The sequence below is a fragment of the Leptosomus discolor genome, chromosome 5 (genome assembly GCF_034619465.1).
Source record: "Leptosomus discolor isolate bLepDis1 chromosome 5, bLepDis1.hap2, whole genome shotgun sequence".
Lineage (NCBI taxonomy): Eukaryota > Metazoa > Chordata > Aves > Leptosomiformes > Leptosomidae > Leptosomus > Leptosomus discolor.
Window position 1 is genome coordinate 19,844,407 of NC_141395.1, and position 12,501 is coordinate 19,856,907.

At 35.9% G+C, this 12,501-nt stretch overlaps 1 protein-coding gene across 3 annotated transcripts in view; it reads right to left on the reverse strand.

Moving 5' to 3' along the window:
* Positions 1-12,210, reverse strand: part of KCNH7 (potassium voltage-gated channel subfamily H member 7) — a 231,112-nt gene extending 218,902 nt beyond the window's left edge. For all 3 annotated transcript variants that reach the window (XM_086464984.1, XM_086464983.1, XM_086464985.1), the window contains exons 1-2: positions 12,135-12,210; positions 9,869-10,099 (exon numbers count right to left, since the gene is read on the reverse strand). In XM_086464984.1, coding sequence (XP_086321110.1) covers positions 9,869-10,099; positions 12,135-12,210 — 307 coding nt within the window. The remainder of the gene's footprint in view (positions 1-9,868; positions 10,100-12,134) is intronic.
* Positions 12,211-12,501: the final 291 nt, after the last annotated feature.

Genomic DNA, 12,501 nt, shown 5'->3' on the forward strand with positions numbered 1-12,501 from the left:
AGGGAAGTAATTCACTTCGTTCCCGTGAAGCAGGGACAAATGGTTTTGCACATTCAGATGTGAGAGAAATCATGTTTGAAATACAAGCAGCCTCACAGAATGTATTTATCTGGCCATTAATTATGTTTTGCATATGCCAAGTTCTGCAGAGACAGTGACACTACTGGTGATTTTGCTTCTGCAGGATCTGTTTCTTTTATAAATGAGGTCAAAAGACAATTAGAAACAAATGTAAATAGACCTACGTGGTCTGTTGAAAAACTCCCTCAGCTGTAATTTTGTTGGTTTGTGTAGCTGTTTTTATAAAATAGAATTGCATACCTGCCAGCTAGGAAGAAGTGTTGTCTGCAGACCATGTTTCCTTCCTCTTTTCCCCTTTTTAAATAAACAGTAACCAGAGAAGGGGGATGCCACCTGCACCTGGTGCCTGATCTACAAACATCACACACATCAGACACTAACGCTGCTTGCAGCTACAGTAGCAGTTAGTAGTTTTTAATTAACTTTTCAAGCATTTGGGAGCTGCTCCTTATACCACAGTTCTATTCCTGACAAGTGATTTGCAAGTTTTAGAATAAAGAGAAACAACATAACACAGTTTTGTGGTCACCCACAAACAGTACTCAAACTCTGCTTTATCCCTCTACAAACCTTTTCTTTGAAACTCTTTGGGTAAAACAGTAAAGCCGCTTCTGTGCCACCTCATATTCTTGTTGCCATAAACAATCAGTATAACTTACAGAAGCACTAAGGGTGCTCTGAACTGTGGACCAGCACGGACTGGCTCAAGATTGACATTATGCATAGGCTGTCTTTCACACCAGTTCATGAGCTGCTCCATTAATCCACAGGGACTGCTTGGATACTGATTTAGAGATACCTGGTTTTGAAATTCAAGGCTGTTATCCTCTCACATAATATGGTATGATGTCCATGACATCAGAAATAGCTTTTGGGAAGTGGTGTCTTTTCTGTAGGATGGACTTTGGTGTTGATTCCTGGTATATTCTATCACTCGAGAATAATGCTGGGCACTTATGATTGAATAAAAGAAACACATTTTCCTTTCTTTTATTCTTAATATTTAAAATGACATGGCCTTTGGGTTTTCTTTCTTTCTTTCCCATTTGTGAATTGAAAGCCATTTTTCAAGCAAGCAGACAGAACTGCAACAGTATTTTACGTTAAATACCATGACAAGAGGATTTATGGACTACTGAGTTTCATGTTATTTTGAAAGTATAAAAAGAAATGCTTTCTTGTACAACATCCATAAACATGCAAAATACTAATGAGATTATCTGGCATTTTTTCCAGAGAGGAAGAAGTAAAGCAGATTGGCACAAATGAGTTTTGAAAGGAGGAAATTTGCAAGCTATTTTCAGAGATACACTTGCATTGATTTGAATGAAAATCAGCAGAGAATGCTCTAAGAAATAAATAATCTCAAAAGGGCACAAACTCCAAAGTCTGAGAACAGCTGGAAATAAGTGCTTTAGAATATGTGTGTTAGTGATGAAACAGATTTACATGATGATTAACTGCTTTTCAAGCAGCCTAGGTATAAGGCAAAAAACCCTAATATTTATCTATCCTTGTTATGAGGTCATCTCTGCCTCTCTACCCTATGGATTAAAATGGAGGAAGGTTTTGTCTGCATTTTACATATTTCTTTCATGACTTGTTGTCTTTGTATGCAGCAGCTCAGATTCAGCTAATACTAGTTAGCAATGGCATAGTGTGCCTGTACCAGCACTGGTCTAATACCTAAAGATCAGGATTTTTCGTGTTGCAAAAATTAAATTTTGCAGCTGTGGGTGCACAACCTGAGTCCTGTATCTGTAGGTATTGCTATCTTGCTCTCAGGCCTTTAAGATGTGTCTGGGAGCAGAAACAACCAGTTACTATATAGTCCTATGCATTTGCTCTGGAGAGGCCAACAGTTCATAAATTGATACTGTCAAGGATCAGTGTATTTGGGTATTGTGATAAATCAGAATTTCCTAGTATTTGAAGTAAACTCTTGCTGTGTTTCTCTGAACTGAACTGAACATTTAGGCAAGACTTTCTGGTTGCCACTGCAGTCTCATATGGCAAATCAGGGATGTAAATGAGGTCATGGCAAAATGTAAAAGAAAGGATTTTTATTGACTATGGTACTATGGAGGAACAAGGACAGGAAAGCAAGAAATTTCAGCAGCCATAGGAGTAATGAAGGCAGCTGTGATTTCTGGCCAAAGCTTTCTTCTGGTCATTTCCACTCAACTATTAGAAATGAAATAATTAATAATGTTGACATTGAAACACCATCTTTAGGTTTTGATGATATGATGGCTCTTTGATATGATGGCTCTTTGTTAACAATGAGGCTGGAATATATTCTTTTTGTGTGTAACACTTCAGTGCTATAATTGAGGGCATTATCGAAACGAGGTATAATATCTGTAACTAGTCTGGTTAATGAATCAGAAAAAGACAACAGGAACTCCCCTTTATACTATTTACTTTGACTTTTTTTCAGATTGAGTTTTCACCTTTGTGGTGATCATTACTGATGAGATTTCACTGTGATTACAGAATGAAAGAATTAAGAAAAATAGAAACAAAAAGGCTATAATGTACCAGAATGTTGGTGAAAGAGCTTAAAATATGGTATCTATGGAAATGCGGGAGGTCAAAAAGCATTTTGTGGCTAGTTATAGCTGTAATTCTGCTTTCAAATTGAAATTTTAATTTAATTTCTAAGAACTAATTCAAATACGTATGCTATTTCTTTTTAAAAAAACAGTATACTCTACTAAAAAGTTCAAGCTATAGAAAATTACAACACAAATACTTCTCACCTCAGAGATGTGAGCTTTCAGAGATGTACAATGTGCAAAACCAGCTGTAACTATAGAGCCACAATACCTCACTGTCATTGTCATGCATCTGCTCTGCCTAGATCTAGGTTGACAGCTACAGTTCTGATTGCTTTTGAGATATGCGGTTTCTAGAGTCAATTAGCAATTTCAATAGTCAGCTTGGTCTTGCTACTCTGAATCCTATACTGCTTGATTAAACTTTTTCCATGCTTAGCTAGGAAGCTGGGAAGAATATGGACTGTCTAGCACATAGACTGAGTCATACACTCAGTGAAATATGTAGGGAACATTCTCAAACTGGACTTGAAACCACAAAGAGAAAAATCTAAACCACACCACTATTCTCTTTCTGTTGCTGAAACCAGAGAGAACAGCACCAATGTCAACATCAGTATACAAAGTGTGATGGTCTGAAGTTTGTATAATACCAAATATGCATAATGCTGCTATTAGAAAAGCAGCTGCTCTTTCCCCATGTCTATTGCAAAGTATGATATCTTTTTGATGTATGGGCCAATTTGGTGGATAAGAGGAAGAACCAATCGATAACACAAATCAGGAATATGGAATAACTCTCTTACCAGAATGTAACATTAGAAAGGATGCACACTGATGATGGAAAGAAGACACAATAAAATCATGTGAATCCACACCAAAAAATAGACTGACAGCTTCTGTTCTTTTTCTCTCATAACCCAAAATCAAAATAACTTTCACTAAAAATAAAAGGAGCATATTCAAAGCAGATAAAAAACTTTGTCAGGCAATGCCTAGTTAAAAGATGAATCTCTTCTCCATAGTATATTATCACTCTAAACAGCTAAGAAAACCTTTGATTATGCATATCATATCATAACCTTCTAGTGCTATTTGACTCCAGAATGTGACACCTTTCTTACCACTGTGGGACTCTCTTTTTAGAAGTCAGCAATCACTGATTCTTTGTAGCTCAAGCAAGGGAAATTTGGGTCCCTTGATTAGTTGACCCTGTGACTTTCTGAATCCTGCTGTGAAACTGTACTATGGAAGTCCAGTGGCAGAGGAGTTCCCTCTGGACACTGTACTGAAGTTAAAGACTCCTCCTGATCCACTAGCCTGCAGGTTTTTTATTTGTGCCATGGAGGAACTTAAAACTGTCAGAAGGGATTTTTCCAAACTGACTAAGAATGTTATTTCTGTTAAAGATGCAGTAGCTATAATAATAGCATTTGTATTCTTCATTATTTTTTAAAATTACATATACCTAATAATATCTTTCTGAACCTAAACATCAACAAAGAGAATAATTTTAAAGGCAATTTATTTTTGTTACTTTTTATTTATGTTCCTATTTTATGTCTCTCATTAGCAGGAATACACGAGTGGGAAAAAGTGATCTTCTATAAAAGTTCCCTTCTTATGGAAAATAAATTCATCTTAACCTGAGAAGAAAAAAGAATATGTTGGAAAGCCAAGGAATTGAAAAATATTGTTGAAATTGGCCCATAAATAAATCTACTTAGTATATCTGAGAGCTACTTTATCATAATCATTAGATATCCCATGTGAAAGGTGCGTAAGAAGTGACCCACAGTTCTGGGCAGGCACAGGAACCATAATTGAATGGGGATGGGGAAATGAGACATTCTGATCATTGAGGTATTGGCTCACTGCTGATGGTGCTCCCTGTTGCAAAAACAGCAATACTAATTGGGACAAGAGACAATCTTGTCTTTTAGGACAAGTATTAAAACCTAAGGTAGAAGCATTACACTACAGACACAGGAAAAGGTCATCCATTTCCAATAGTTCAATGCCTTCAGTAATATTCTGGATTTGATCCAAGGTTTGTTTTTTTTTTTTCAAGGATGTTCGGAAAAAAACTTGCATCAAGACAGATGTTTTGGACAGCTTTTTGTTGGAGGGTAACTCTTTATCAAAATGCAGTCAGACAGTATTAAACCAAGAACTCTACAGCAGCAGGGTATCAGACAGTGAATTGATTCTTCGAGCTTTCTCATCAGCTCTGGTTAAGGCACTGAATCAACAGTCAAGACTGCACTTGCTGACCCTCATGTTAGAGCTAATCTAAGGGGACTTGACACACATGCAAGGGTCGGTCCTTTCAGTTGTATCTTTAATTGATTGGTAGGTCCACAGCATTTATAGAACACAAACAGGTGATAAAACCCCTATGCTGACTGAAGTCTAGATGATGACCTTCTAAATTAAGTCCTGATCTTTCTATGTAAGAACACCTAATACTATTTTCACTTTATTTTGTCAGTATGTTTACACATTTTTTTGTTTTCTTATCCTCAAAAAAAAGAGCTTAAAAGGACCTTAAAAATATTAGTTTGGAATCTTAATGTGTTTTGAAAATATGCTTAATTTGCAGTCAATTGTAGCAAATTACATTTCTCAAACTGGGTAAGTGGCAAATAACTTGTGAAGTTCATAAACACTCTGCAAATAATTGCTTAATCTTATCTTTGCTCAAACCTATTCTCTTCTGTAGTGCTTCTTATCCCTAGAAAATCTGGTGTGTATAGGGTAAGCTTAAATGATCTCCTTACCTGCCTTTAAAAGCTATACTCTGTAAGCTTAGATATAGCGCATTGTCCACAAAACGTGGAGTAAGAAGTAAAAAAGTAATCAGTGTGATACAATCCATTCTGATTATCACATATTCATTCTCAGTCCCAAAATAATTATACTTTTTTATGCCAAAAGCTTTACAGCTTTACCACCTCAAGCAATATTTTACATCTGTCAAGAATGATTTATGTAATAATGACTTAAACTGCAAAATGGAGTCCTCAAAAGAGGAGCTGTCAAACATTTTCACCAAATAACTTTATTAAAATAAGAATTGATATCCTGTATAAACAATATATGACCTTCAACTATAACACAGATCATATAGCTATAGGATTTGTGAAAACAAAGTTGTGAGATAGTGAGGAACGTATTATATTGCTACTTTAATATCAGAGTATTATTTTTGAATTAAGCAGATGTTAATGCCTAATGGGCAAGACTTTAAAATAAAAATCTATTTCAAAATAATAGTTCTTGAGATTTGCCTATATTTATCTATTGTTCTTTTTAAAAAGGGATATTTACATTAAAAAAGAAATATACTGAGTCTTTAATTCCATGAGTACATCCAGCTCCAGTTTGTGGAGCTTTTTGTGTGATGAGAACCTATAAATTCGAACCCTTAGTTTTGGTGTCCATCTGTTCCCATTAACCATTTTTCTCAGTAGTAATTAATTCTTTGATAACTATGTAATCACCTACTGTGTCACTACTCTAGCAGGGCAGAGGACTAGAACTTTGCCTGGATTGTATAAATAACCTTCTAAAAGGAAAAGAAGTGAGGAGAAATTGAAACCAAATGTAGGCTATATTAACAATCTTATCCTGATACAAATACTGCAAGTGGATCTAGTAAGGCTTTTAGCTGCAAATGTTAAAACTTCTGTGACAACAGGGCACCGGTGTGGTTGGGACAGGGCTTGCTGGGTGCCTAAGTAATGCTGGCATCCCACCTCCATGCCATCTAAACAATTACGCAAAGATATTACAAATGTTCTTCCCATCTCCTCTGCACCCTCCCCACACTGCACAGTAAAAAGGGAAACAAGCTCAGTCCAGGTAACATGTTTATAAAACTGTGATACATCAAATTTGCCTTCTCCTTTGACAACTGTATTTTCTGTCTGCCACGTTTAACACAGTGTAGATCCAAGCAACTGCCCTTTTCTGAAAATCAACAGGCTACAAAATTTTTCCCATCCTTCTGCCCCCTTTTCTTCAAATGTGTGACCTGGCCTAAAGATTAAAGCAGAGAACAAACAGCAGCATTCAGTCTCGCATCATCAAGATGTTTAAAAATCAAAATCTTGCACTTTCTTTCATTAGAGAGGTGGACTATAGACCAGTAGAGAACATTAGAATCCTAATTCTCAGTACATATGCAATACCATTTTTCTAGTGCAAGACTTTCCTTTTAAGTTGAACTTTAAAGCTGTGACATTTTAAGACTATGTGAGGTGGTATATAAAATGAAAAAGCAGTACTTATAGAGTGATTCCCTTTCTGATACCTGCATTGCTGGACTTCTGATGACTTAGCTTTATAAGTGAGGAGATATAAGATCCCACTAACATTTGCTTTACTTTGAAATATTAAAATAATTTCTGATATAATCAGCGGCTTATGTAGAGTAAATGATAGTGTGATGTGGAATAAGATTTTATTTGCAATTCACTGGGCATTTATTCAGGACTGTGTAATATGGTCTTCAGAAACTCCTGTTGGTAGAACCTCAAGTGATTCACACGTTCATGAGCTGTCTTCCTCCTCCATATGCTTAGTATTATGTTAAATATTATACAATGGGTGGCTATGAAATAAATGTCAAATCAAACTTCCAAGCAGTGGGTAGTTCATCGGAGTAACCTGGGTTACTCACGTGGAGAAAGCTACATTTCTAACTGTGCTGGTATTGAACTCCTAAAATACTCTCATATTCACTCACAGCACACAGTATGAAATAAGCCACTAACCAGGCAGTAAACTCTTAGATTTTTAGAAAAGTCTTTAAATTCATTCATTCTGCTTCAGAACCTGGAGGAAGTCCTCGTTAGGTATCACCATTCTGTATATTATAATATACAGAGTATTTTATATATATATATATGCTTTATATAACATACTCTGTATATTATGTATATACTTTATATGTTGCAAAAACAAATTTGCAAATTTGAAAAAGTGAAAAGTGAACATGAAAAGTGGAGTATATCTTTTCAGTAATTTAGAATAACTATATAATATGTGTACTGACATTTATGATATCCATCATATAGGTAGTTTCAATTTTATGGTGCCACATAAACTTCAGATCTGTTTATCACATTTTGTAAAGAAATCTATTATTATGTGGAATGAAGCAAAAAATTCTGTATATACAAATGATCGAGCTGTCTGAAATTTACACATTTGAGTCTGAGACCTATCTTGTATTTTGTTGAATTTTGCATGTAATCAGTGACTTGATATTTTAAATGATATTTACAATTCAAAATAATTCACCTGTATTTGTTTAAATTCAGCAGTGCATATAGTGCACATGTTAAGTCCAGTAAAGTTTTTTGCCAGTAAAATTTTGAGGAATTCAACCCAAATTTGTCTAGAACTGTTGTCTGTAGCTTTTGAAATTCCTTAAACTTCAAACATATGGTCTAGTAATTTAAAGAAACTATTCACAGAAGTGAAGTTACTGAGAACCCTTGTGCATAAGACTGATTACACTGAATAATCCATAACTCTCATTTATAATGTGCTTCAAAATTCAAAACTCTTTACAATAGATATGGCAATTTTTACAGTTTTATTTTAGTTTGGCTCAAACAGATTATGGTGTGTTGCATGATGCCAGAATTCAGCATTTTAGAAAAATATATATTTCCGGTAAATAACAGATAAGCAGTACCTCAGTTACGTGCCTTTCCCTGACTCCTAACATCTTGGGAGACTGAAGCAGTTTTAAATGACCAGATCTCAAAACAGTGCTCCAGGCTGGTGGCTGTGAAAGTTAGCAATGACATTCTCCTTTTGCAATATTATTTTTAACACACACCAAGTTAAGACAAACACAAGCTAGATGTGTAAAAGACACATGGTGTCAGGTCTCCTGAGAAATCTATGTTCAAGCCACAGCTACAACAACAAGTCTTGACCAAAATCTGCTCCAGACCACTGAACTAGATCTAAGAATAAAAGACTCTGCTGAGAAATTGCTACGAAGAATATGCTTAAATATTGGTAGCGTGGGTAGAATGGTTGGCCCAAGTCCTATCTGAATTATAGCAGCCTAAGCTAAAAATAATATTACTTAAGTCTCTCTGAGATAACAACAGAATTATTGAGAACAGGGTTTAACTCTGTGACTTTAAAATGCGAGAGCATCCATTGCATGTGATTCTAAAATTGATGCAAACAACACACTGGCACTTCTCCAGAACTAATTTAAGCTCAGCATTTGAATACGAATTTCCTTTTCCTTCTCCCAAGAATGTACACAGCAAGAGATAGAATAAGGTACACCACGCTTACCCATTACTTGATTTGTTTGAAAGACACATGTTTCTGTAAATAACCCTGGGTAATTAGAAAAAAAGCCCCAAACCCTACATATAGCGATTATGTATCATAATTAGTTTTCATGAGTATGCAGTTTGTAATCTGCAAATACAGTCACTTATTCATTTTATGCTCTTAACAGGCAAAAAGCATCAGCATAGCAAATTTAGACATTCTTCATATATTGAGTCTTTACTGAATAACAGGGAAACTGTAGCCATCCCCAAATTTTTACTCTGACAACGTAATTCTAGGACGACTTCTGTGGTTCAGTTGCAGGTACTCCAACTTCACAATATCTCACCTCTGAAGAAGACTTGTCCCTTTCTTTATAAGCTAATGCTTTCTTCACGATAGGTCAATTTTTCCTACTTTTAACTTTGTTGTACTTTTTCCAGTAAAATACTGCATTTAAACCAAGGTATGGTTCCAATTGTCTGAGGCAGGCAGAGTTAAGCCCCCGAAAGTGATACACCATTCCTATGTCCTGTGAGATGAAACAGTTCAAAAAAATTAACATTCACAGGATGTCCCCTCTATGCTTGTGGTATCTGTTCATTGTTGTAGGGCTGTTTACTTTAGGAGATTTACATCTACTTTAAACCAATTGAGAGGAGAACTTTTGTTCAATAGTTGCAAACACAGTGCTAACTTCATTCAGCTGTTAGAGTCAGCATACAGTGATACACTCTACACACCCACTACTTTCAAGGCAGATTCCTGTACTGGTATATGTAAGTGTGCTTCGCTGGACTTTAGAGAAATTACAACACTACTCCAGCAAAGGGTCTAGCCAGCAGATCATACACACTTTAACCAATCAACTGACAAACAAACACACAAAAAGTCTTGAAAATAAAACCAGACTTTACCATCTTTGTGATAATAGGTGACTTCTACTTTCCTCTCCTCTGACCCCAGCAGTGCTTGAGCAATTTGGGCAATATGATGTCTTTTGGTCTCTGGCCCATGAAGAAAATCACAGGTGCAAGGTTTCTGCATGACATCTGGCCTGGAGAACCCGGTCATCTCACAGAACCCATCATTGCAGTAGATGATAGCACAATTCTGCACTCTAGCATTAGCAATGATGAATTTTTTATCTGCAATAAAAGAAAGTGATGCATTTTTTAGTACTCTTTCAACATTTCATAAAGTGTCGATTGCATAGATGGATGCTAAACAACCCTTCTTTTCACTGGAAATGCAGAGATTTTCAGTCATTTAACGTAGCTAATTTGATCCATAGCTTTTAAAGAAACTTCAATCAATTTAGAATACATTAAAGATGAAGATAGTTGTCTTTTAAGGAAATAACACCACATTATGCGAATCTTTTGCAAAATTCCTTTTGACTTCAAAATTTTCCCTTTTTTAGCTTCAATGAAAGCCAGGTGACGAGCACTGCTCTGTCAGCTATAACTCCAGGAAAGTCCTTGAAGTTAGTAGCTTCTTTTGGGGGGAAGTGGGGCCTCAGGATGGGTCTTTACTCAAGTGAAGGGCTTCCTGGGATAAGGTCCAACTGGCTCAGTCTACTCTGTAGGGATTTTCGTTGAGATGACTGACAGCAAGTTTATAGTCTATATTTTAACAAAACTATTTGGAAAAGAACACTATTTTTTTTTTCCTCTGTGATTGTTTTAGAAGTTACATTTATAAAGGAAAATATTCTGTAGTAAAACAAAACAAAACAAAACAGAGTATGAAGGTACACAAAAACCAATGATTGTGATGTTGGAAACATTTTGCACAGTCCACCGAAGTTCTGTGCCTCAGTCCATAATCCTTTCCCAAACCCTCAGCTGACAGAAAGGTTCAGAAGTTTTCAACTGTTATTTCATTTGTTTCCATTGACCACTATAACATGCTATTCCTATTGTAATTATAAATGTGCAGCTTTGATACATTTATTGTTAATAACATAAATATCTGCTTACTTAATCACACTAGTAGGTCCCTTGCTTTATGAAAGTCTTTTTATGTGACCCCAAGCTAGCAGTACATGTCTTCAAAATTTTAAAGATATTCTGTCTTTGAACACAGTGAAATATTTGGAGAGAAAAATATAGATTTCATTCTTGCTTTTTCTAATCTCTTTAAATCATGCTGAACTTTGACTGTCACTTGCCTATTTAGTAGGTAGTTCTTTATTCTCTTCAATATATATATATTCCACTGCATAAAAACTTTACTTGAGTAGCAACACTGACTTAACATTTAGATAAATTAGGACTACAAACACCATCTCTACTTTTTTCTCAAATAATATAAGTATTAAGTTGGTAACGTGGGTTTAAGCATAAGGAAGTATATAACCAGAATTAGCTGTAAGGGTTTGCACCAAGACTGATGCTAAAATTATGCTAAATATTTAAATAAATGTGCATATATCAAAACTACTGTTTCTAAATTAAATTAATTTTAAGCATCAAGTGTTCCTTCTTACTGTTAACAGTAAACCAGAGTTCCAGCCAGGAGAAACACTTCAGCTTCAGCCTCCTCGACAGGTAGTAAACTGCTGCATTGGAAAAGATCTCACAGACTCTCCCTGAAGATGCATTTGCACTGGTTTGGTAGATATTTTAGGCTTCCATAAGCAAAGCAGAAATATTTGACAGCTATATTAAAATGCAGTCATGACAACAATGTAAGAGAGTATTTTCCCTTTAATAGCTCCTCTGCATATTATCTGTTTCCTCTAAATCAAAGTCTGGCTATTCTGCTTTATTTTGAAAAGATGATAATTATTAATAATAGCAATCATCGTAACAACAATAATAATAAATCTAACTTACTTTTTAGACATTGCACAAGCAGCAAGATTGTATACTCTGCTTTTAGAGCCATCTCACCCGTTCAGAAGAAGGTAAGAGACATAACTTCTACAGCTATACATTATGGATACAGTCAAAGAGAAAAACTATTCCTTGAAATAGTGGGGGGAATAAAATCCCAATAATTAAAGTCGGTAATCTGTATTCTAGAGCAAAAACAATGTTACTTCTGCCGGGGATCCCCTCCTTACCTCTGGGGTTTTCTTTCCAAGCTACAAACTTAAAATAGTCTGGAGCTGCTGTCCATTTAGTCACAAGCAGAATCAAACTACTGTAGCAAAATAGATAGAAAGAGAGAACTTACTTTGCCCTTCAAATTTTCGTATGATTGTACCCAAAAATGTATTTTGTGGTGCCACATGACCTCTGCGAACAGGCATGTTTGTACAGGTCTTCGGTTTTCTGTGCACAATGACTTCTCCAAGGATCTCCTACACAGCTCCAGCCCAAAGCACCGAGCCAGCTACCCTTTGTGACAAATCATCGTCCTCTGGAGCTCGGAAATCTCTTCCCATTAGCACCACTTCTAGAGACACGCTTTTCCTATTGGAGTCAGATCCATCCCCCAGTTTCTTTCTTTTTCTTTCTTTCTTTTCTTGGTTTCTTTTCTATTTTTTTCCTGGAGGAGCTCGGACGCTATTGTCTGGGGCGGGTAGGGGTGGGGTAAACGG